This window comes from Falco biarmicus, chromosome 4, assembly GCF_023638135.1.
Source record: "Falco biarmicus isolate bFalBia1 chromosome 4, bFalBia1.pri, whole genome shotgun sequence".
In the NCBI taxonomy this organism is placed as follows: Eukaryota; Metazoa; Chordata; class Aves; order Falconiformes; family Falconidae; genus Falco; species Falco biarmicus.
Window position 1 is genome coordinate 3,077,669 of NC_079291.1, and position 27,332 is coordinate 3,105,000.

The 27,332-nt window shown below is 37.3% G+C and overlaps 1 protein-coding gene across 1 annotated transcript in view; it reads right to left on the minus strand.

Annotated features, from left to right (window-relative positions):
• The window catches only part of SKAP2 (src kinase associated phosphoprotein 2), a 116,859-nt gene that overhangs the window by 43,565 nt on the left and 45,962 nt on the right, over window positions 1–27,332 (minus strand). The window contains exons 5-6 of the mRNA XM_056334872.1: window positions 3,430–3,507; window positions 2,596–2,679 (exon numbers count right to left, since the gene is read on the minus strand). Coding sequence (XP_056190847.1) covers window positions 2,596–2,679; window positions 3,430–3,507 — 162 coding nt within the window. The remainder of the gene's footprint in view (window positions 1–2,595; window positions 2,680–3,429; window positions 3,508–27,332) is intronic.

Below are 27,332 nucleotides of genomic sequence, written 5' to 3' on the forward strand. Positions count from 1 at the left end.
ACGAGGGGGAATTTTCCTGTTGTGTGAATCAGCCCTGGAACCTGTTAGAACCGAGGGCCCAGCTGATACAAAACATCTGCAGACACTGCACAGGCCAGGGCAGACCGGCATCATTTAGACAGATGCCATCCCCACAGTTCAGGAGTTGGCAGCAATTTGCACAAAGCCACGCAAATGCACACTTCACCACCGTCCTGCAGGCTGGAAGAACACATACTGATTTTCCATGTGGTCCAAGTTATCAGCATCAAGGGTCACAGCAAAAGAAGAAGGGCCCCAACACAACAGCATACTACAGCAGGTACCACTGCTGGCTGCAACAGTGGGAGTGAAAACAGTTTCAGGTTCTTCCAGTGACTAAATGCCACGTCTCCTCAGGACTGTCTCATCGCACAAGTCGTCCATGCTGACATGCAGCCTGCAGTTAAACAGCATGATAAACACCAGCACATACATTCACAACCACCGGTTTCAGCAGCAAACTAGTTTGCCATGGACCTACAGCAGTCGCCAGTATCTAGTTTCCACACAGCGATGGCAACTGGCTTCTGCACTGGAACAGGCAACTTTATGTATTATGGCATCAGAGGGCTGAAAAAAGTACCTCCGATCAGTCTAGAAAAAAGCTTTCTTCTTCAATGGCAGCTTCTGGAATGACTGTTGGTCATCTCAGATCTGCAAGACGAAACGATTCCACCATGCTGCAGGAGTTTTTCTACACTAACAGCACCAGTCACATGGAAGTAGGGCAGAAATTCGTCCATCTGATTTTTTTGCTTCCTCCACGAGCTACTGTTTGGAGTCCAGCCCACACAATTCCCATGGACTGTGTGCCTCTCCCACATTAGGTTACAGTTAGGAAGATCTCCCCCAAAAAATCTGCAGCCTACAAAACCTATAAATATATAAGCCAAAGCATCTGTGTATAGATCCATAAAGAAAAGAGATCCCACAGTATATCACAGGCAATTCCTAACATGACACCAACCTGCCAAGTGCTAGGGAACAAGTTTCCATGTATCAACTTTCAGCACTGGTATTAGAAGTTACAACACAGCCTTGATAGTCAGGTTGTTACAAAAGAAAGAAAAGAAAAAAAAAAAAAAAAAAAAAAAGTGGGAAAGGGCAGGTGGGCAATTTCCTGCCTCAATCCAAAAACCATATGCTAGAAAGCATAAATAATGATTAGCATAGACACAAAGGAGAAAGAAAAAAAAAAAAAGAAAAAAGAAAAGAAAAAAGAGTAAAATTATCAAGCTTTTTCTTTTCTTCCTCCAAAAACTAGCAGAGGAAAAGACAAAGATTTAAAAACTCATAACAATCTTTAAGAACTAGCAAAACTGATTAAAATATTTGCCATTTTTTAAGTACTGGGTAACATATAACTATATAAAAACAAACAGCACACGATACTTTTCCAGATAAAGAAATAAATCATTACTGACAAATCAGTGTTAAGTCACACCTCCGCAAAATTTTTCAATAAAGATTGTTTACGCTTTTGAAGCTTAATCAATCCATAAATCCCAAAGAAAGAGTAAAGAAGAAAAGGGAACATTTAGCAGATAAGCTAACAATAGTCTGGAAACAGGAACTATCATGGGAAACTGTAGCAAGATGAAAACTGGACTTAGAATTAGACCCTTATTTCTTTGGAATTAAAGAAAGAATGAGTTTAAATAGGTCAGCAAATTGAGGAATGAAACAAACTGGATCAAATTAAATTAGTCTTTGAATAAAACAACACAAAATAACCACCTGCACTAACCTCAAGTAAAGTCACCCAAACATAAGCAGAAGGAAAAAAAACCTTCAATGTAAAGTCTGCCCAGAAATAAGTATTTGGGGGTGGGGGGAGACATAATTACACTTTCTAAAGTTGCTCAGACATATCTTTATATCACTTGTTTTACCCTTAAACATCAAATACACTTGGCACACAATTTAAAGGATATTTTATTTGACTGTCAATTTTAAAAATTCAAAGCGATATCCCAACATTTATGCCAGCTTCTCTTTAAACTGGCTATTAAAAGTTAAAAGTCACCTTCAGAAGCTGGTTTCAGTCTCCATGACTAGCTTTTAATTAAATATATTACGTCTTTCTAGCTTTTTCAAAACATAAGCTATTTAGAAAGAAACACAGAGCTCTACTATGCAGTTTTGGAACTAAAATTTTCCTGGATAGAACCATCCTTAAAGAATTCGGAAGGTATAATTGCTAGAGGGTGTTTTAAAATTAAAATTCTATTTGGACAGAAAGAATATTTTCTGTCCAGTAAATCAACTACCAGCATACTATCAAATCAAATAGCTCTCGCTGTTATTGGCACACAAAGTAGCTTTACAAGTAACTTAATCTTTTTGCTCAGTTTCCCTGCTTTAGAAAATGAGCACATCACTTACAGATTCTGAAGAATATTTACTCATTTTTAAAATTCACAGCACTGTTTAAGAACAAACTAACCTCTTGAAATTTTCACCTATTTTCTTAAAATTACCTTAGATTCACAGTTTCCAATTCCACTAAAGCTTTCATATTCTTTTGTGCATTAAAAGATTATTTTTATAGTTTATCATCATTATTATAATTACCTTTGTCACTTCCATAATAATAGAAGACCGTCTTACTGATAGCACACCAACGTTTCTGCCATTCAAAGCCAAGAAAACTGTGATCTGCAATTAATATGATTTGTGTTATATCACTTTATGTCATTATTAAACACAAATATGTTACTTCTTTTCATGGGTGAGGTAAGAGGGAGGAAGAGGTAGGAAAGGTACTAAGGAAATGAAAGAAAATCTGGATATGAAGAAGAGAAATGTATGGCACTGGGAATGAAATTAGAAATGAAAGAATAAAAATTGGTGGTAAGAAAAGAAATGAGAATTTGAAATCATATACGGAGAGAAGTCATGTGTAACATTAAATATAAGGAAATAATGAACAACTTCCTAAATATTTCCTAGAGTTATTGCAGCATTAAGTGGGTATTAAAGTGACAATGTAAGATTTATTGAATCAAGGTAAATATTGACTGAACCAAAGCTGAGATCAATATTTGGCCTCTTGAAGGAAAATAAATCTTGATGCTCAGTGAAACATGAAGTCAACATATGGTACTTTTACATACGTTCCTAATGTTTTCTTCAAAAATATCTGAAAGTCTCTGAATTATGGCTGACAGTGGACTTTCATAGCATGATTTTGTTAGTCAATAAAGAAATAAGATTTTCTTTTCATACTACAGGAGCAATTATGTGCTGTGCTGCTTTTGCATAGCAATGCTTCAACATTTCGGCTTCTATTTAATTTTACCTATCGCTCCTGTTTAAAGTCATCTGCGTGTATAATATCAAATACTGACACATGGACTTCCCAGATACAAAATATGCACTATTTTCATAAAGATTGTTGAGACTTACCTTTTCTGCGTTTTTCCAGGTATCCAGCCTTCAGAACAAACTGAAGATCCTGAGCTGCAATAGGAGGAAACTGATTCCCTGAAAGAAAAATAAATTCTGTAAAGCACCACTTTTGAAGAAAAATGCTGTAGTAGTGTTAATAAACTTACAGATTTTACATTGTCAATATGCAGGAGCTACTGGAAAAAACAATTCTAGTAACTACTATGCCAGATTATTTTATGTACACAAACCCTCCAATTATAAATGTCAGAGCTGTTACTGCTGTCCTCACCACTTCAGTAAGGAAAAACGTAGCTGTATAGCAGGCCCTGCAAGTCTCAGAAGGAAAAATATATAATTAAACAAAGCTATGGCAACTTAGAAAACATTCATTTGTGTTCTGAACGTGTTCTGTAAAGCAAGTAGGATAATGAAAGCAGTAATTTTTCAAATGTGCAAACAAAATCAAGTATCACAACGCAACGCCAATCAAGAATACAGTTTTCAATACCAGCTTCATACAAAAACCATCCTGAAACAACATACAAGGTGATGATCCCCTATTACATTGTCTACCAAAAGAAACCAAACCAGATGAAGAGATAATAAGAGGTGATCCCTGCTTTTGACAGACATTGCTGAATTTGCAATATGCCACAAAAGTATTGTCTATAGGATCGATAAGGCGATACTGGATAAACCAAAGACACTGCACAGAAATTTACAAAATTATTGATCCACATGTTTTGTAGAACATGGCTGCATCTGGAAAATACTGAGTATGTTCCACTGTATTATTTCCGTTTTCTCAGCTGCTAACTCATAGCTAGGAGCATGAGACTGACCAGCTGGCCCTGCCTCAACTTCAAATAGAAGTCTAGATGTTAAAAACTACGTTTTCCATTCTGCATCTTTTCACTCCTAAAACAACAGAACTGTTTAAATGGAAGTCCTAGTATTAACAACAGGAAAATATTAGATATGTCTAACTATTAACATGTATATAAAAGTCATACTCTTTACAACAAGCAAAAAAGCAAAACAAAAGCTATATCCTCTGCTCCTGGGTTTTTTGTTAAGTGCATGTGAGCATCACAGTGAAGTTCCTACTGCTTATTATCATCAAATATTCATAAAAGCCACTGTAGGTAGATGGCAAGTTTACAAAGCAACAATTATTCATCAAAAAATATGTAATTTCATTAAGTTCTACCAATACAAAGATACAAAAAAGGACTGATATCAGCAGACAACGCCTGTGCTAAAAAAAAAAAAAAAAAAACAAACAAAAAAACCCACAACACAAACCACACACTTTAAAATATGCAGTGTGGGTTAAAGATCAATTGTCTGACCCTGAACAAAGAACACTATCTCTGGAAGGTGATGCCAACTTCCTGGATTTTTAGGTTGTCACTTAAAATAGAAATTTTTTTAATCAGTGTCCACAAATTAGTTGGTTTATGGTAGACTTAAATACGGTAGTGGAAGGGAAGCAACAAGAAAAAGACAGGAACACACAGGGAATGTTATTTTTTAAAGTATGACAACAGTCAAAATGAGTCTGCATTCTGTAAATACAGCTGGCTTTTTAGACAAAAAAAAAGATTTTGTTGGATACCATAAGGTAGTAGACAGAATTTTATATACATTGACACTTCCACTGAGGTTCTTTTTTATTAATATTATTTTTAAAGATCAGGAGTACACTAGGTTGTTATTTCAGCTTCTATGGAATTTTTACTACTGTATTAAAGATACAAGATTTGTGGCTCCACGTACGTGCGTTACAAAATGATGCAGCTGTCCCCTTGCTTGACATTATGCAATCAGAAAACAAAGACACTCGCTGGCTGGTATGTGGGAAGTTTGTTACTTAACAACATGACCTAATGATGATACTAGGAGTGGGGGAGGTGTAGAGTTTTACAAATATACATAGTGTGCTGCTTTATATTGGTCATTGGGAGGCATCAGTGTGCAACACTTACAGCTTTGCCTCTTCCAGTAGGGCTCATTTTAGAACACTGCATCCCCACAGATGTGGAAGACATACAACCTAATTAAACAAATAAACAAAACCAGTTCACTCTTTAAATTTTTTATTTTAAGAATTTCAACCACTGTTTGGATCTAATTGTATACATTATCGTTGGTGTCAGTCTGGGTTTTGATGAGGCAGCTTGGCAAGTGAACATTTAGTGAGCAGCGAAATCAAATGGGACACACAGTACCAGAGAAACACATACTTGGGGGTGTCCTTCATCTTATTGTGTCTGTAGGTAGAAGCTCATCTGAATTGACTAATTCGGAGTCAAAACCCTACTCTCAGTTTTGCTACTTCTGCCGAGACAAGTCCAGATAAATTTGACTACAGCTTTTTCTGAGACTACATTTATTTTGCATAGGGCACTGAAAGCTTGCAAGGAAAAGAACCTTCATGAAAAAAGGTAGTTTTCCCACTCTTCTGGTGACACTGCAGAAGGAAGTCCTCCTCCCACCCTCAACCTGTAGAGATGCCAGTTTCTTTTTCTGTTCCTCAAAGCATGAGGCTGTTACTCCATGAAACAAGCAGCGGCTGGTCAGCCCCACTGCCACTCACAATTTGTAAGCAGTTGAAACAGAAACAGATCACACACATATTATCATCCTTCTGTCAGAGAAGCCTGGGAACCAAAAAATATGATAGAAGGGCAGGAGAAACAGACTTAATTGTAATATCCCAAGACACATCAGCTGTACATGAAAGAAAAAGCATAAATCTGGCTAAATACCTTCTTTCATTGCCCTGTACCTCCAGAAGGAAGGGGAGAGAGACTAAGTAGTACAAAAAGTATAAAGGAAATAGAAAGAACTACCTCCTCGCAGATTCACATTATTCCCAGGTGTTGTGCATATGTGGCAGGAAGGCAGCACAAATGCAGATATACTCCTACCCCTGTGCTGCTATAAAAACAATGGAGAGATGAAAGAAGAGAGAATGACTTCTTGTTTACAGCTACTGCCTAGTCAGCATGGAAGGCACCTAAACTGTGTTTCCTTTCTACCTTTCTTCCATTTTTTTCCATTGCTTTACCCTCTTGTCCACATCTCAAACAGGATTTAGAGTGAACTGCAATCCCTAGCTGTGGGAACTCTCAACTGAAAGTCTGGAATTTGCATAGGAGGTTGGTTTTTGCAGTTGATTTCAATCAAAGTGTTGCTTGCCCATTCATTTGAAATAGATCAGGCTTGACACAAATCTCCTAAAAAAAGTATCAGTAAAGCTGCACTTTTGTTATAGTAAAGCAGCATTTGTTTACATTGCACTAACAGCTGAGATCGGAGGCTCATTAGTTGACTAGCGAATGGGACTTTGAGTAAGACAGCTCCCTCCATAAAAAAAAAAGCAAAAAAATATCTATTTAACACCGAGAAAGACTGCCAAGAAAAAAGGCATTACTTTTTTTTTTTTTTTAAACAAAGAACTATGAAGCAAATAAAACAACATGCTTTGAGTCACATGCTCCTTTATAGTTTAGAGCTCTGAATTCCCAAATATTATACTCCTTGCACGCCCCAGGACATCATGATAAGGAAATTTTTTCCCTTCCCCAATGGATGCAGGTGCAATGGCCTGAATTTCAGTTTCCTCTAACTTCACTGGAGATTGTCCACTATAACAAATGAAATGCAGAGATGCAAGATAGCACCTACTGGTATTAACTTTCCTGAGTGTCTCAGTGTTTGTTGCTCAGATACTTACGGTCAAGCTGACTACCAGTTCAGAGCAAAATTTCTTTCCCAAAATCTGACAAGCAGAGATCACTATATGTCTTCCTACCCCTGTATGGGCTGTTTCCAGATAGGTCTCAAGGATTTGGAAATAAATATATTATAAAGACCCATAGTCTTCCCTGGTTTCTCCTTTGGTACACTGTAATTTCTGAAGTCAATTTTAAATAAATTTTCAACACCAAAAAGTAAAGTACCACTGTGAGTCAAGAAGTGTTCTGTGGCTTGTAGCTGTGCAAGTTTACAGGTGGGGAAAGGTACGATCGCTCCTGCATACCCTTCCAGACCTAACTTGTGCTGTATCATTGCCCTGACAGTGGTGGGCAAGCACAAAGTGGAGGATACAAAAAAAGGCTCCTTTCCATTCCTGACTTTCTACCTCATAAATAATGTCTTGAACCTTATTTTCTTTGATGTGAAAATCAGATCAATACTATCCAATATTTGGGGAGATTATTATCTTGCACCCCCAATATACAGTATAAAATGAGATCATCTGCTTAACATTAAAGGTTTTCCTTCTTTCTTGACCACCCACTCACAGATGAATCTCCCAGAATAATTCCTCTTCTTATCGTGGTGGGAATTACTTCAATGTACTCCAAACTAAAACCTGCAAGCTATGCTCCGCGTGCATATTCCCAGACTGATACGTACAAAGGCCATCAAAGACCAGATCAAAATATTTATGAGGTCTAAACCTTCAAGTTTTAGAGAAAAGTAAATTACACATATAATGCACCAGGCTCTTCCTCTTGGTTCTAGGCACATTTGTGCCAAGTGAGCAGCTGGCAGTTATTATAATGCTATTGCTGCCAGGCTAAAAATTCCTCCAGTGAAAAGAAAGTGAAATGCTCTCACTCAAGCATAAAGCCAGTTTTTCCACCAGTCATGCTTTGACTTCAGGAAAACATCAACATTATTAACGTAGGTGTATTAATGTACAGGTTCCACTGCACAAATCCAGTGCATCTTGTGACTTCAGAAAGACCTCAGATACAGCTTATGGCACGGCTACAATTTTTGCAACTTGGTAATCAGACAGTCAAAAGCCTGCATGTGCAATTTTGCACCCTACTGCAGTAGTAAATTTAGCCCATTACTTAGAAACAGTTTCATCAGTGTTGCTTCACATGATAAAGCATGAAATTCAATCATTATGCATGGCATGTTGATTTTTGGAGGACCCAAAGGTGTTAAAATTTCATTCTGTATACAAAATAAATAAAACAAAACCAGGTTGTATTATTCTGCACTGTGTACCAATAGGAATATTTTTTATTTCTTCAATGTGGGCTAAGGGATACATAAAGCAAGAAATAATTAGAGGTCAATGCATTCTAAAGAGGTGCTTAGCATGCTTATGGGAAGTTAAACAGGCGAAGTGGAGATAAGTGTAATTCAGTAACAGCTAAGTGGTTGATTACAGCTTGCTTTCCTAGTAGAGGACCACAGGCTTGACTATTATAATAGTAAAGATTTCTTGTTCAAATAAGAATAATTCACTGTTCTTCAGTCCTTGTAAAAGAAAACTGCCAGGACAAAATACATCAATCTGATTATATGAAAAAAAAACAGCAACTGCCATTTCTTAATCTTCCATAAAAAAACAAAACAAAACAAAAAAAAAACCCACACACACACTAAAAAAAACCCCACCAAACAAAACCACAATTATTGAAATTTTTTCCAGCCTCCTTTTTACTTACTGAACACCCATTTATGCAAAAAAAGAAACAAAATTTTTACATATTTGAATTATTGTTAGTAAAAACTTTGACATCAGCTAGAAAACAGAGGGAAAAACACTGGCAATATGGAAGTGTATCTTGTATCCGATATGAAACTGGATGTTTCTCTAAAATTTAAGTATTTAAATAATATTCTTTAAAATGCAGAAAATGGGGGGGGTGTCTTCAGGCTCAGCACTTTTATATGTCCCAGGCTGCAATTGTAAAATGGCACAGATTTTCTGAAAATATTTCTGTTAAAGTTCAGCAAAGTAGCAGGCATTATTTTTGGCAACACAAAAAGTATTTTCGTCTTCTTTTCTTCCCTCCCACCCCCATTCTCATACACTTCTCCCAAAATTCTTCGTATCTCTTCATTTCATTTTGATCTGGAAATATAGCGTTTACACATCTTTAATAGCTACTACAGAGGGATTCAATTATCTTTGAATCTGTACGTAGCAATACATTGGGGTCACATCTGTTGCACAAGCACTGTGAATCTAGGCTAGAGAGGAGGTGTTTTACTTTCATATGCATACCTTCTCCCTGCTTTTTTTGTTATTAAAGATTAATGTATACTGAATTTGAAAAAAACCATTTCCTAGAGTCTTCTGATTAGTGAAAAGTTATCAGTAGGAAGATCACATAAAATCTCATTAGCTTCATTAACTGTCTTGAATACTTTCACAAAGACTACTTCAGTACCTTGCAAATGTAGTAGCCTAATAGCTCTGAATTAATTTAACACGCAAGAATCAAAAGATAAATGCTAAAGAAAAGGCATTTCATTCAGGAGAATAAATATAACAAAATTGTTTAGCTTTGGAAACACTGGTTCAAGAAAAGTTAGCATTTTGATCTTCAGAGCACTTGTTCCAAAGACCGCCTAGCCTGTGAAGTTTTGCCCTGGAGCCATCCCCATCACCACTGTGTCTTCCAATGGGTTTCAATAATTTGTAGGGAATAACTTGCCTCTAAGAAGAGCCAGCAGTGTATTTTATTAAAGAATACTTAAAGCAGTGTCATCTGTTTCTCGTTTTAATTCTTTCTAATTTGGGCGATGCAGCTTGGGTTACAAATGCTGATACCACACCCTCGAGTATTTCTTCTTGACTCCTTCCTTGGAAGGCAAGCAGTACCAGCATTTCTCCTCCTTCCCTTCCTGCAAGCTCAGGAGAAGACAGTGGGCCAGACAGCCTAAAAACCACTGCAACAGATTCTTTACAGAAATATTTGGTTCTTTTAAGCAGCATACTTGAGAACTGCTTCTTTGTCATTTCCATTTAGCCCCTAATGAAATAACTGTGTATTTAGATATTTTAAATTTTTCAAAAAATCTTACATCCATGGCTTCTCAGTCTTCATCTGTTTTCTGAGCAAAGTTTCTTTAGTAGTTGTAACATATTTGATTTGACAAAGACTTTTTTTTTTTTTTTTAAATAAATTATTGGAGTCAGCCAGCCAGACTCCATTCACCAGGATCCTCAGCTTAATGGAATTATGCTGGACCACATGCTCCTCATCCAAACTTAACTTTGAATTTATAAACCCATATTGTCCTGGACTTAAGAATTCTTTCGCTGGCTTTCAAACTGGTTCTAAAACACCCACTGTTACATTTTGTACAGCACCTTCATGTAAAGAGGAATTCACGTTCACTCCTTGATCCAGATTTGATTATCACATAGGTAATTATTAAAATTTCACAAATGACACCCACAGCACATGGCAAAAAAGGGGGGGAGGGGGGATACTGTTTTCTGCTGCAAGCAAGCACTATCCCCCAGGGTTATAAAAGGGGCCAACGCATGCTTCACAGGAGCAGCCCTCCTGCCTTGGCTGTTTCTCGAAGATTCTGACACAAGAAGACAGAAAGAAGATACAGCAGCAAAGAAAAGGTCTCTTGTGCAAGGTCTACCGCTCACACCCCTGCAATATAAGGCACAGAAATGTAAAAGTTTTGCTTAAATCCCTCCAAAGGTCATTAAAGTTTAATCAATCACTCCAGCGCCAGACAAAAAGGTTTCAATCACCCGGAGGCCCACACTACAGCTAACAGAGAAGAGTACCAGTTGTAGAGACTGACAATACAATTTTGCCTATGCAACAAGAAGCTGAGCTTCCTACTTTGTAATGAGAATTAAAATATGCAGGAAAACACAGAGATAAAAACAATGCCTCTGCATTGCAGATAGAAGCAAGTCAAAACAGACCATCATGGATCAATTAGAGGTACTGGAAATTCTCATGAAATTATGTAGGCAAGCTGAAGTTTCCCAGCATTGTCTCACAGACAAACACACACATCCAATTTTGATTAGAAACCCTAAGTAAAGATTCAGAATATCTATACGATAGCTGAAGCACAGAAGGTGCTGTTAGCTAATAAGAGAAAATTAAAAGGCCAGGAATAAAGAGTCTACAGCTGGAGTATGACCAACATAATGTCAAATTGCATATGGATAGCATCTTTAACCACATCATGATTCCTGTAATCCCAGATGACTGATAGGAAGAAAGTCCTATAGGTTTATCAAACAGCAAGTTAAAAGCTAGCATTTAATATGTCCAGGTGAAAAAAACAATTTTCAGCTTTACATTTAAAACATCTGGAAAAGGTAATACTACAATACAATTGTACACTGCAGTTTACTACTATTTTTAAATAGCCACCTGGTAAGCATAAGAATCCCTTGGAAATAACTACATATCAGAACACCTTAAGAGAAACTTACGGTAATCAGAACTAGAAGTTTCCTATTACTTTCCTGATTTTGTCATAATGTTTTTAATTAGTACTTTTGAAGGGTCTAAAATTCGATCTTTGGACAACATGCACATTTTGTTCAGCAAATAAGTCTAAACTGAGACTACGCAATGACAACTATTTAACTGAACATGAGAAGTATTTAGTATGCTTTGGCAGAAAAGCTGCCAAATGTCATTTCTTGCAAAGCTGAACAATGATCTTTCAAATTGTATTTAAAAATTAGTAGGACATATTCTCTTAGTTTCAACATCCTAGTAATTGAAGTATTTATTACTTAACATTTTGATAGATCTATGACAGCTTAAATCACATGAACTCTTGTGACTCTTACCCAAATTTTGGTAATACCATGCAAGCTAGATTCTTCACAAATCACACCTCCATTAAACAAAAAGCATATAAATTTTCTTCCTCTTCATTTTAGCATTTCGCAAATTTTTTGCCCTGTCTCCTAAGTAAGCTCTACTGTGAATACCTCCTTTACTAAATTGTTTTTTTCTAGTTCCAGAAGCTAGTTTAAGGCCCCTTTAAAATAAAAAGAAAAGAAAAAGAAAAAGGGAAAAAAAGGACAAACAAAACAGTACAGCTTGAGAAGTGCCAAATTTAGCTGAACAGGAAAATCATCCAATGTGAATTTCAATCTGTGATAGGGATATTTGAGCAGGGAAACAATTTAACTACTGCTCTCATCAGAAGCTTAACACACTGGAAATACAATGAGCAATATCAAAAAAATCCAGGGAAATAAAGCAAACCCCCAACGAATAACCCAACATAAATGGCATGATGTTTCATATATGGAAGTCACTTATGCCAAGTGGCAGCCCTCTCGGATTAGCTGTGTAGCCTGTGAAGTTCCAACTGTTCTGACTCCTGGCCAAAGGCTTGGCCTGCTGAGCTTCTGAAGGAAAACACACATACACCCTTTGAGCATTTTGAATGTTCCAACAGCTCATATCCTTGATCAAAAAAAATTTTAACATTACTGGTTGGAGCTGAAAAAAATCTTTCATCTGTACAAAGGAAGAGATTAGAATTCCTACGGTCAGCTAAAAGCAGACTTGTATCTTTAAAAGTGGCACTTGTACATTTCAATGAAGAGATCCACAACTACAGTTTTCATTTTCCACATTTTATGTATTCCTGCACGCACAAAATGGCTTGAACGTTCTGCCTCATTGCCTCATTTTTGATACATTTCTTCTACTAATAATAATTTAAGTAAAAAGCTGTGCTCAGTGATCAGTGAACTATCACACTCAAAGCTCCTCTGCATTCAAAAGCTAATTTGGATTAAGATGGAGGTATGACTGTACACTACAGTCTGCATGCAAAGACAAGCCTTTTCAGAAGAAAGAAAAACAAAAGAAAAAAATCTCACATGAGCCTTTCAAGTTTTCCCACTGCAGCACACAATATGCATATCAAATATCATTCAGCATGTAGAATTAGGAAGTTTTGGTAGAATTACAGTCTCCTGCAGTGATGACATTGCACTCATAAAAACCAAGCTACAGTGCAAGTCCATGAGAAAACTTAAAGGTAAAAAACTCCAAAGTAACTAACACAGTGACTTTATTTCTAAGTACTCTGAAAGAGGTAATAAAAACCCAAAGGTTTTATTGTTGGAAAAACACATCACTGTTTTCAAACCTCCTCTCACAAGGAGGTTGCTACCACAAAGATAAAAAAATCCTCCTGTTTTACTGTAACTGCATGGGACCAAATGTAAAAGAACAAGGGAAACACTGTAAGAAGCCAGCAGAGCACAATGCAAAAAGCCAGTAGAGTATCTTGTGTTTCCTGAAAGCTTTCCAGATTTAAATTTCAGTGGTCATTCACCTTCTGAGACTGACAGGAAGAACCACCTTCCAGTATCAACTCCAAGTTTTCTGAATGACCACACTAATACTTCCATTTGAAGTCTCCAGAAGAAGCCATACACTTGAGAAAATGCAAGCAAGAGCTCTGGCAGAAGCTGTTATTCTCTGAATAAAGGAGAAGAGATCATGCCAACGGCTCCAATTCTCATGTCAGTCCCATTTTATTACATCTAGTGACTCAAAATGTCCACTTTAATTTTTCAATGACCTTTCTAAGTGTTATCAAGTTACAGAATGTATTTCCTTTTTCCACAGGATTTACCTTTCTCAGATGACTATGCAGTTCTTACTGGTTTTAGTATCAAGTATGAATATTTGAAATACTATTTTTCATCTGCAGTTAGCAACAATTATTTTTATTTGAGTATCATCTATGGATTTTAATCCAAAAGTGAAATGGGATCACTTACATTGACTTGCTAAATGCCTATGGTAGATGCATACAGGTTGCTGTATCTTCAGCATCCACCATGGGAAATCCCAAAGTGTTAAGGGATTAGAAGTTCACAAACCGGAGTTACCATCATCTTCTGCAACAGGGGCCACAATTTGGGAAAAGAGAATCAACAGAAGAGCCATGACTGAGGTTTGTGATACCTGTATAAGAGGAGCAAGAGAACACATCGAGAGAAACGGGCATTTTTTAAAATTCCAAACTCAGTGAACTCTCATCTTGCATCCCTTGATTCTCACACCACACCTGAATTTTCCTTAAGCCTACCTCTGCACAGAAATCTAAATTAAGGATCAGAAAGACAAACTGCCCAGCGAATATACAACTGTTGAAATTTAAACCAGTTGTAACTTTACAGGTATATGAATTAACTGGACCTGCTAACAGAGTAGTGTTGCTTGTTCTATGGACAGTATTTAGTGATAATATTATGCTCTGTGGATATAAGTGGGACGGGATTTGTAAAAAACTTGATAATCTTTATCAGATAACTAGCAGTCCCAGAAAAAAGCCAGACAAGCCTTTAGACAGGTAGAAGAGCTCATTTATACAAAAGAATCCACAGTTACTTTAACTTTATAGCAACTGGTTAACACACATACACTCTTCCGACAAACCTGGCTTAATGAAAATACTGAACACACACAGGATCACTCAAAAGCTGCACTAAAAAAAAAAAATTCAAACATGCTGATTTTTTTAAAAAAATCATATACATTATTTTCTATTTTAAAATGTGTTGTTTCAGTTCTCTTTAAAAAGTGCAAAAAAATAATAATTGTGTTAAAGCTATAAACTGGTGTTGCCAGATTTCAATGAAGCAAATTTTAAAGTCAATCTATGAACACAAAAAAAAAGAAAATGGGACTTTTAATGGAAATGCTGACACAACCTCAACTATGACAATGCTAACGGCACTGCTATAATAAATCTGTCAGTTTCTGTAATGCCTATGACAATCCCATTAATATGAATGATGTAACACTTCACATAGCATACCACATAGCAACTGCCCAAGTTATATCATCTTCATTCCAAGTAACAAATCAGTAATCAATATTTGTAAAAGCAAACTAATCCTTTGCAAAATCACTGGTTTAGTGATTGAAGAGTTTGCTCAATTTACACAGTTAATCCCTCTTCATCTGCTTGAGCCCTCTATTTATTCCAACCACTTACAATGGTAGCTATAGCAGATTAATACATCCCTCCATGCTAAACATGTCTTGACAATTGACCCAGCATATTGCTGTCAGGATAATCTTTACAAACACTGAGCTTTTCTTACCAAGCCTGAAGGCAACATTTAGAAATCAAAAGTTTACATATACTCTCAGAAAGATCCCCTCACACATATTATCACTTTTCCATTATTTCTTGGAGGCAGCACCTACTGTCATATTTTATGGCCCCAAAGGGCACCCTCCACCTTTTTTGATTAATAAGGTTAAAAATTACTATAAAGATGAAGTCACACAAATTTTTTTTTGAGCAAGAAATTTCTATAGAAATAGGAAAAATAGCAAAGAATGTGAGAGTGTTGTAGCATATTGTTAAGTGAAAAAATGAGACATCCATCTGTGCAAATAAAAGTAAATTAGCATGCTTTATTCAAAGAAATGAGCTGAAGCAGTAGCACTAGATTAAGATTACACGAAAAGGTCACTGTGAAGTCTATAATGAGAAAGAAAAAAACAACACTGTTTAATTACAATAGAAACAAAAGTATGTAATTACATCTACATATACCTCTGTAGCTCTGAACCGAATCTTACAATAAAGATTGGCGTGGCCCTTCAAGATTTTTCTCCATTTTTAGATTTCTACCCCCACAAGAGGCAAATATTAATCAAAGCATAATTTTGTAAACAACTGAGAAGAATGAACGTAGACAGCACTCTCAGCTACACACTAAATTCATACCGATTTTTGAGATCTATGAAACTATTTGTGCTTAATTTTCCATTGTATACAACCACAAAATCCAGATTATGCAACTAAACTGGCAATTTAAAAGAATAAATCTGAAAAAAAAATTTAAAGGTACAAGTCTAAGGACAAATACAATAGAAACTCTTAAAAAGTTAATTTGCATGATCAACCACTTCATAGCACTTCTAAAGTTCTTGGTAACTTATTTAGAGAAGCACAATACCACATTAGCTGCACAGGGCATAACAACTTTAATCTCCGTACAGAATTAAATCTGTGTTAGAATAGCACAACTGCTTAATGCTTAAATTTTCATAACAGCAGTTCTTGATCTATGGGAAGACATCATTAAAAAAACAATAAACAGACCAAGGTGGGGGTTGGTTGGTTGATCTGTTTAAATAAAGAAAACAAGCATTAAGAGATGAATCAGAGAAACTGATACTCAGAACAGAAGCTGAAACATACCGGCTTGGTCAATACATTAATTACTAGGCTACAGAGCTTAAATCATCTAGCTGGCTCCAGAGATACAACCCAGATTCAGGAATGCACTTACACACAACCAGCAGAGTACAGAAGTGACTTAGCCATCAGGTATAGACACAGCATACATCACAAACTTGATGTGCTTCATTTATAATTTGAAATGGGGGTGGGGGGTGGATGACACACCAACAAAAACAACCTATAGTACTAGTTTGAAGGGCCAGTGATGAACTTCAACATTGAAAGCCATTAAAGCAAACACCAGAGGGATTTAGGTTAACAAAACACAATCTTAAGTAGATGGACAATGCAAAAATCAGCAGAGATTTGTTCTGTTTGTTCCACTGTTGAGATCTTGTCAGTCTGAAAACACAATAAACATGACTGAAGACATCTATTATAATGTGGAACAACCTGAAGTTTATCATTTGGTTATTAAACACAGAAAGGTGTCACTGTTGAACAACACCATTTGAAGAGGTAGCATAAAACAAGGTAGCACATTTCAAGAAAAAAAGAAAGAAAAGAAAAAAAAGACACACCAATCTTCTGATTCTCTTTCTTTCACCTTAGGAAACAATCCACCTTCCTAAAATCAGGGACTTGACTAATCACCTGAAGCTAGCTGTGGTGACACAGACTAGGAGGCAAATACTGAACTTCATGTCTGTCATTTGTGGTGCCCTTTTCAGGTTGATATGACATTGTTGCACAGCTGTTACCCTGCAACACAGTACGGTGCAATACATAAAGCATTTTCTCTACAATTTCTGTAAGAGTTTTCGATAACCAGAAACTCAAATTCAGAGTAGAAGTAATCTTATGGAACTAAAATTCTAGATCTTCCCTTGAGGCAAGCCACCAAAAAACTAAGAAACCTGAATCTTACTGGTTAAAAAGCACACTAGAATTTAAGCCTATTAGGAAAAAAGGCATTTTGTAGGTATGTGAAGGATTATAAATTGCATAGCGGCTCAGATTAATAAATCGTTCTTCTGTTGTTCAAGATGTTCATAAATCGAAGCTCACTGAGCTAGAAGCTGTTGCATCAAATATTATTACAGAAATCTTTCTAAAAAAAGAGTATGATCTGTCTTAGGAATTTTAAACCTATAGCAAAGCTCTCACAGAGGACTTCAGCAAAGCAATGATGTTACAGATCAAATGTAGCTTCAATATTTATTTGGATTACAGAAAGAGCATCTAATCTTCTCTAATTTGCAATACCCCAAGCAACCAAGGAAAAGAGGAAGCATGACAAAGACACTTATTTCAACCAAAGCGAACACGATGAGTATCCTAGACATTGCCTGTACGATCAAATACGAGGGTTTCACTTTACCCTACTGACAATTTTACTAGCTGACTGGTTGAAAAAGCCCAACTGTACTTATGTCTTGACAGACCAGTGGATGGTGGTTGAAACCACCACTCAGGGGTTTTCTGAAAGCTTTCAGCAACATGGCTTAAACCCACAGAGTTTATTTAGCCACCCATTATGACTTTTTAAAAAGATGTTACATAGTACTTTGGAGTGCTCAGTCTTCTGAGACCTAATCTGATATCCTGCTCTACTCTTATGCATTCTCCTATGAACCATTCAGTTTTAGCAACTCGTGGCAGAGGCTGCTAATTTGGTCTCTAAATAACACAAGTGCCAAAAAGAACAAATGAGTAAACAAATGTCACCAAGAAAGTCTGCAGCTGCAGCAATATCTTAAAATACATTAGACTTTGTGAACTCTGTCCCAGTGCCATTCAGTGAAATTCAGTCAAGAAAATGTCTGGGGAGCCAGACTAACAGTTGGCACCACCAGTGAGAGATAAGCAAGGCCAGACTTCTGATCTGCAGCACCCCAAGGTGCCAACAAATGGCACGCTGCTTCTGCCTCCAAATCCATAGTGAAGGTCTGAATGAGCATCAAGATCACCAACGAGCTGCCAGTCTCTGCACGGCTCAGCCAAGCAGCCACTGCTCGTGCTTAAGGCCAGGCTGCAAAACTGGGAGAAGAAGGAAACCAGCTGGAGCGATCAGACTGCAGGTAGCGGAGCAAGGGCAAGAATGACAGGCCAGAATGCTGAAATCCCGAGGCAATTGCTGTGAAGGCAACAACAGTCATGAAATATTGCCTATGGTGTCTGTTAACCCTTTAACACACACTGATGCTGTAGAATCCTCCAGTACCCCATAGCTGCAGCGTTGGCCACTGCAGAATAAAGGCTAAGGCATTACAGGGTTATAATTGGTTTAACAACCTTTTCAGCAGCTGACAGGCAATTAAGTCTTCAGTTTAGCTCTAAAATATTTACTCTCACTCTCTAACTGCATATAGACATATCTCGGAGCACATCACGATTCCAGTTCCAACTAGTAATGCCCCCTTTAGGACTTGTAAGCAACCTTCACACAGGTGATGCAGATGCATGGATTATTTTAGGTTTTTCATACAACTAAACGTCGTATGTCATTATCAAAAATGTTTCAAGCAATATGCATTTTCCCCAAGAATGCTGTAGCACGTTGTACTTTTTCCCACATTTTGAAGCACAGCTTTATAAATGTTACGTATTTTAACTAGTCAATGTAATCCAATTCCCCTTGTTCAATAGGTCATTTCATCAGCATAAAAGACACAGAAACTACTTTGTTTTTAGACAACCCAACAGAAACAAACGTGCACATATGATGACTAATCTATTACATGTTCTCTACACAGGTTCATATCATGCAAAAATAGGAGTGAGAAGATTTACTTCAAGGAAAATTTTGTGTTGCGAATGATCAGTTGATTAGGTACAGGGCAAAAAAATATACGTAGAGGTTGTCAACACTACTGTCATGGACAGAAAGGAAAATTAAGAGTCATTTGTTATTCTCAGTTGGAGAGGTCACTAATGTTATCTTGCACATGATGATTTGATGCACTACGTATGATTAATGCTTGTTTAAAGGACACTGCCAAGGTCTCCAGGTCAAACTATGACCTTCTTTTTTTTTCCTTCAGAAATTCACAAGCAAAATATTAATAGTTCTGTAAGTGCTTTCATCCCTCTTGAAACTATTTTAATACTATCTGCTACTATTAAAACAAAAAGTTCAACAGCCAAAGGTGGCTAAATAGCAAGAAAAAGATTCCATCAAGGAGGCAAATGCTTCAGAATCATATTTGTACTGTATTACTTGAAATGGGTCCTCCAGTTGTGACTATCACATTCTAACACTTTCCATTCTAGCTGCACAGGTTTTCACAGCCTCACATCTTAACGCTCTGCGATAAAATTGAATACGCTTGGATTCAAAGTTCTCCTCAAAGTCACTTTAAAATGCTTCAAAATTTTAAAGACAAATGCAAAGTGAATGTATTTGCTTTTTTCTAAAGAAATGAAAAGCAAAGTTCTCAAAAATCACGAAGATGCTGCATTTTGACACAGTGTGAACAAATTATATTCCTTAATGAGTTCTTACACCTCTAGCTAGCGCTTTAGTTCTCTTCACCTCCAAGATGGATTAAGGATTCTAAGTCCTTCAGTTTATGGAGAGGATGAATCTATTTTTGTCATTTAATATTTCATATATTTTTAAAATCTAAGTTTAAGTATTAGAAAACACACAGTAAAAGTGTTATAAAAAAAAAAAAAGGAAAGGCCAAACTCCTGTGACTGCATAGCTATTCACAAATCTTTGGGAACTGAACTGTTATCTGAATCAAACTTGGAAATCTCCAGCTGATATCAGTATAGAGGCATATAATTATCTGTCCATGGATATGGAAACAGCTATTTATTATCTAGGCCAAGACGAACTTCAAATGAGAAATAAGCACTAGCAATTATTTTTTTTAAACAAAATATTCTTAGTAATAACATAAAATTTGTTTTTCAAAAACTTTAGAGGACTGCGAAATTTCTTTTGGAAAGAATTTTTGCCCCGTAACTTTCCAGCAGCAATACGAGGAAGAGACTTTTGTACATCACCATTACACAGCACTGGCTTCAGATTTAAAAATGCAACTCTGTGGCTGTATTTTTCCCTTTCTGGCTGTACTTCCAAATGTTTAGTAACAGACTCATTTCTATATCGTCCATGTATTATTCTGCTTTTCCACAGGGTAGCAGTGTGCTTCAGAACAAGGCCACCACTGTGGGAATATGAATGAGTACACAAAATCCCTGCAGAAAGCAGCTGTTCCCTCTTGTACATATGCAAATGTAAGAATGCTAAATAATGAGGGCAGCTTTATTTCACAAAGGCAGAGAACAACAGGGCCAAAGTGGACTACAACAAAGTTTTTGTAGGAAGCAGTGAACTGAAGTCTACAAAAAAGGGTATGAATTCTTCTTAATATTCTCAGTCGTGAGAATCATGCTTCTGAGGGAAATACTGATTAATTTCTGCTAAATTAATCCTCAAAATAATTTTTAAAACCCTAAAGACAAAGACATAGATGCATCTTTTTTAAGACACTAAATTTATTCAAAAAATTATCATGCAATTAAGACAGAAGCCTGGACATTTTTTTCCCCCCAATACTATCAGTCTTACATATGACCTTGGACAAGTCATTGAATCTAACTCAGTTTTCTTGTCCATAAAATGGAGATAATACCTCTGCCCAGGGCTACTGGGAAGCTAAATTCATCGTCCATAAACGTGATTTGAAATAGCAAGGTGAAAGGGCTTTATCAGTGTTACGTACTGCTGCATTTTTCATTGCTTTTAATAAGCCTAATGAAACCATGTAAATTTTGAATGACAACATTAAGCAGATTTTCAGGCCAGCTCTTGCTAGAAGTAAAAGGCATTACAGATTTCTTGAGATGACCCCGATTTGAGCTCTGACAACTAATGGCTGAGTCAGAACATTGCTATGTGAAGTACTGTGAAGAGTCTTCCAGATGTCAGTTGTTCTAACAGGGGACCGTTTATTCAATACTGGAGAGAGCAGTCGCATCGGTGATAGAGTAGGAAGAAGAAATGCTAGAAAAGAAGAAATCATTCACATTTGCTTGTTGTGAACAAACACTCACTAAAATCTTTCAAAGCTGGTGACTGGCATTCACTAGAGAAGTTTAGTACAAACCGTGTCTCTAACAACAACAAGCGCACAAAGAAGAACAACTAATTTATCAAACCAAAAATATACAAGCCACAGACTAAACTGCAGTTTTCTACACTGATCAGCTACAATCCCTTACCATAAAAAGCTGCCACCATAACCCCAGGGTTTGGGTGGTTTTTTTTTAATAATACACATGCCTGGAATTCACAAACCATAAAGAAAATCCTTTGACAATATGTCTTCTGCAACAACATTGGGTGTCACACCTCTATCTCACCTAACTGATATGTGCTTAGGGCCACCACAGCTGCTGCGCTTTGAAACAAAGACAAACTGATCTCAGCTTTCAACCTGCATAATTCAGCAGCATAGAGCTATACATGACACTTTGAGTTTGCACACTCTTCCTGATGTGCTCTACAAATAAGATGTTACATACATTCTTAAGAAAAAGAAATCTAGACCAAAATTATTTACCTACTACCCTCAAGTGGCATCTACAGAGAACTTTCTTGTCACTTAACAAGTCTGTGAGCAATAAAAAGAGTAAACTTTACAATTCAGAATCTTCTGCACTATTTTTAAGAGGATTTATTCAAAAAAATAACCTTGAAGAAAAAATAATTATATTTGCATATGTATTACTTATATATTTTTCCACATTTTAGTGGCATATATATAGCCCATATGTATAAGATTATTTTTTTTTACTGCATTTTTAGTGGCATTGAGCTTCCTGTTTGTACTGATCTTTGGTAGATTTAACAGGTCTACTACTTTGGGCAGTGGTCTATAATTTTTGCCATCATCTACCACCTTACTGCTTTTGGTGCTAAGCTATTAGACTTCTACACATACACATATATATATATACAGAAGTAAACTGAGTACAGGACCTGTCTGAAGGCCTGCTTTCATGACCAAGTATCCCAAGAACACCAGACTGCTGAAGCATTAAAAACTACAACACAAAAAGCAGACGACTTCTCCCAAAGAACGTTTTAAGAACAGCATGAAATAATTAAAGCATGTGAAAACAAGTGTACTCCCAGACATTTCAGCAGTGGGTTCTCTTAAATATTGCACCTTTTTTTTTTTTTTCCCCATGTTTCTGTGGTTAACTTTCTAAGGCAACTAATTCAAAGTTTTCCCCTCATCTGGAAGTATAACAATGTGCCAAGGAGTCATTTTTTTGCCCCTCCTTGAGACATGAGAGAATATCCAATCCCAATGCAGCCACGAGAACAACTTTTGTGGGGCTTTCCTTAGGACACCTGGCTTCCAGCACCCATTTCTCCTCACTTCCCAACCCTGTTCTAAACTTCAAGGTGGGAAATAGCAGCAAGCTGCACTGGCAGGCTGTGAGAGCAGATATGGGGCACAGGGAATGGAGCCAGGCCTGGCAGTACTATAAACCAATATACATGGACCACAGGAGGTATCATCAAGCCTAGCAGGGGTATACGAGAGAACTAGAAAGATCTCTATCAAAGGTAAAGGAAAGCATGTGAAACAGAAGTACAAAATTCAGGAAATCCGTTTCTGCCATAATATTTATGGTATAAATACAATTTCACAGAGGAATTGTATCTTCCAATCTTGAATCCAAATGGCTAGTGTGCAGCCTTCCAGCCAGAAGCTTCAAAGACACCAAGCCTGGGACACTCTTCTTACAGCCTGACTCGACCATTTCATTTCCCACAACCACACCTGAATATCAACCACCACCACATCAAGCGTGGGCTGTTCAGACCGTCCTCTCTCCCACCATTAGGAAGAACCTGAATAGATGATATTTCCCCTCCTGTCATGGGAGTGGAGATGGAGGGTCTCCCAGACACAGCTGTAAAAGCGATGAATCTCTCTACTCTGCCTTAAAGACACTGTCAGTTTCTCCCATAATCACTTAAATTTGCTAAACAAATCTCTAAGGAAAGTGCAGTAATCTTTTTACACAGAAGCTGGAAGAAAAACGTGCTTGCAGGAAACCACCTTTCCCACGCCACTTCTTTCTATTCCAGCAATTCCCTTTTCTGACACCAATGCCTGTCTCTGGGAAGATCCTTTCTTCTGCACCAATTCTTACAGTCTTACTCCCTCAGAGCCTTTCCTACGTCCAGTAATGTCCTTCTCCAGGCCTGCTTTTAAACTCCCATCATTTCCCCTTCTTCTTTATCCCCTCTTCCTCCATATTTTCAGTCCCAGCTCCCTGAAAACCTGCTCTACTTAATGGCCTCCTTCATTTATGAAGGACTGAACTCCCTCCACTACCCACATCACGTTGTACACGCTCTTTACTCACTGGCACCTCTCCACATCAGGGAGATTCTTACCCAAGTGAGTCTTTATTCCTACATATCTCCCCACTCTCCTGCCACAGTTGTAACTGGGTGAGCGTGTCACCTCCGCTGGGCACAGGTCCTGTTGCCAGCTAGACTCACAGAAATAGAACCCCCAAGCCATCTGCCCACGAGGCACAGGTGTCAGGGGCTGAGCTGCAGGACAGGTCAGCTGTTTTAGGGGAAACCACATCCAGCCTGTCAATCAGGGATCACCTCTTCCGAGGTTAAGACATTCCAGACAGTGAGGTAAAGGTGAACTCCCTCTCCTTTCAGCATTCTCTTTGACCAGCTTTGAACATCTTATTTGGTGTGAACAGAAAGTATCTTATTACTTTTCTATTTTTAATATCACTTTCTCCATTGTGGCCCTAGTCTTCACTTATTATACTCTACCACAGGTAAAGTCTTCTAGCGTTAAAAATTTAAGAAACGCTTTTGGCCCCAAACCATATCAGCAATTAAAAAGAACCAGCAGCACCCCAGCAGGAGCCAGCATGAGAGGCACTACATGCCAACCAACAATCAATCAGAAAACCAGGCCTAAGGAAGACCTCAGAGAAGCATTTTTCTTCACGTACTTCCTCTTATTCCCAATTCAGGGTTAGGTTTACCTAAAGTAAATGTCTGCCCCAGGTTTGATAACTGCTTCATGGACAGCACAGCAACCTATGCAGAAGTAATAAACTACCACGTATGGTGTGGTAACCTTATCGGCTACCCTCTTGCAATTCTGCATCAAAGCTTGAATACAACTGGACTAGCACACAATGCCAGACAGACACAAGCTCCATCCTCCAAAAAAGCCATACCTCCCAGGCTGCGCACCGACCATGCCCATGCTCACTGGTCCCACTTTCCAGAATGGCTGTTTAGCCCAGGGGTGCTGCTGCGATGATATCACCCCACTATTTCTCATTGCAAGACTAACACTATGAGCACTGCTATACAAGTAGCTCGGGCAACATGCTGGATTGTACACCCCTGCCTTCTTTTGTTTGCAGAAGTACCTACCACAACGGGACCCTTTTTTTTTTTTTTTTTGCAACCTTTGAGCACTTGAGACGTGACAGTGGTAAAATTAAGAAGCAATGTACATGACAGAGCTTGTATCAACAGATTTGGAAAGCTCCATATAGAACAGACACTCTTTTGAACATATATTCTCTTGCCACAGTTATTGTCAAAACCCTTGGGACCAACACTGATATGTATTTCATAACTAAGAGGCCTTCAGACAGCTATAACCAACTTCCACATGTATTTATTCTAATATAATCTGCTGCATTCATAGCATATATTTTATCAGCGTGCCTCTATGAAACAGTCCACCGCACAAAACCACGGCTGAAACAGAGCAAAAGCCATTGCAATAAATGTAATTAGTACTGTAGCAATACCATATGTACTAACTGTACTTCACTATGAAAGCTTACACTGATCGCTGCAACATAAAAATGTCCACTAAAATAATGCTAATTGTATTTATTAGCACCGTATTTTGTAAGATGTTAACTACAGCTGTTGCCTATGCTCTGTTAACATAAAAACAGGGTGTATCCAATTTTGCAGAAACTCTCGCCATTCGGCACTGTCCAAATCAAAGCAGGAAGTTTAAAAATAAAATTTCAGGCCTTTTAAGATGTATGCACTTGTAGTAGCCATCATATCCCCCAACTGCAAGACCAGATAAGAGTTTGATGCACAAAAATAATTACAATCTTTTTCCTCTATTTTCTCCCAAGACAAGAAACCTTTTTATTCCAAAGTAATTTTTAAAAAATAATTTTCTTTACTGAATACTTGGTGTTAAATTCAGATCGATATAGACTAAGGCATATACTTCAAATTAAAAATACAGGGTAGATATCCACAGCTGCAGCTCTCAAATGCACATACCTAACTTACTCCGACTGTTTATTAGCACAATGGCAGATAATGACACAACTATTTCCCTAGCAAATTCAGGGCCATACTGCCAGTATTTTCTAATGAAACCTTAACTAAATCAAATTAAGTCTTGAAAGACCTGTTCTGTTTTAAAGTACATTTGGCTTAAACATGAAGCCAATATATAATTTCCTATGGGTTTTGGAATCATAAATGTAAAGCTTCAGCCAGCGGTCTGTTTTACATGGTATGTATACCATTCTTTCATTCCAGGAACATGCAGAAGACTGCAGAACCTGAAAAACTTTTAAAAGGTGAATAATCACACTAAGCATGACAAGATGATTACAGTGCTAACCACGGAATCTGATTTATCTTTTAAAAGATCAGTTTAAATCATCAGAAGCCACATTTGGTTTTATTGGAGATTCATCATATTGAAAGCTTTTTGAAGAAAGCAACACAAACAGTTTTGTTTTAGTGTTAAAAAGGGTCAGACTAATAGACATGAATTATTTTAGGGCCTTAGTGCACCAAACACCTGTGTGCAGCTTTCAGTGAAGTGGCTGAATTATAGATAGTTTTGTGAAAAGGCAATGCAGTTCAATATAAAGATGTAGATGATTTGTCAGACATACTTAGCACAATGAAACTTGTGCCTGTGGAAATACAGAAGTGTTAACATTGTCATTAGCCAAAAGGTAGGCCCAAAATGCAGATTCCCGAAAACCATCTCTGCAGTTCCCAACATCTTCCCAATATACGGACAGAGATGATATTACATGGAACTGCACCACACAGTTTTGGCAATTAAGTCAATTTCTAGCCTGATGTGTTAATCACATCAATTATGCTGTGATTTTATGACACCGTTCAAAAAGGACTTAGAATAACACATATTTATTTATTTAATGAACCAGCACACCTGACAAAGACAAAAGCCAAATAAACCAGAAATTTAAAAGCAATCAGAGATTTAGGTATTATTCTTCAATTAATACTTCAGTATCATCCCAAGAGCAAGTGAACAACTTCCATTACAAACAGCAGAAGTTAAAACTGGGCAAGGACAGAACATTTTCCTTAATTCTACACCATTCCCTGACTTGGGTGGGTTTTATGTTCCCCCCCACTCTTCTCCAAAGGACACCACAGGGACACAAGACACAGCTTTAGCATTACGGCTGTACAGATTCAGTCGTATGTTGGAATTGCCATACTCCTGAATTGCTTTTCCTATATTAGACATTTTTATTGTTTATTTCCTGGTCTTAATGGACTCATGAGGATCTCATCTCTGGAACATCTAATGATTCCCGCCCTTTAACCAATCACTGACTCTACAGCACTGATTTTCTGAAAGCTACAAGGGTCCTTGTTTCAGAAACCTCAGCCAAACTCAGCCAGTACACAGTTTCATTCTTTCAACAATCAGCTTATCTGACTGGAAGAAGCAGAATTCATAGAAACTTTGGTGTTATTCATAAAGAGACACTGAAGCAGGAAACACATCATTAACTCTACAGAAAAAATGCCTAGCCTTGATCAACTCCTTCCTTTAATTTTTCATATAGATTTCTGTGTTGTTCTTTACTGA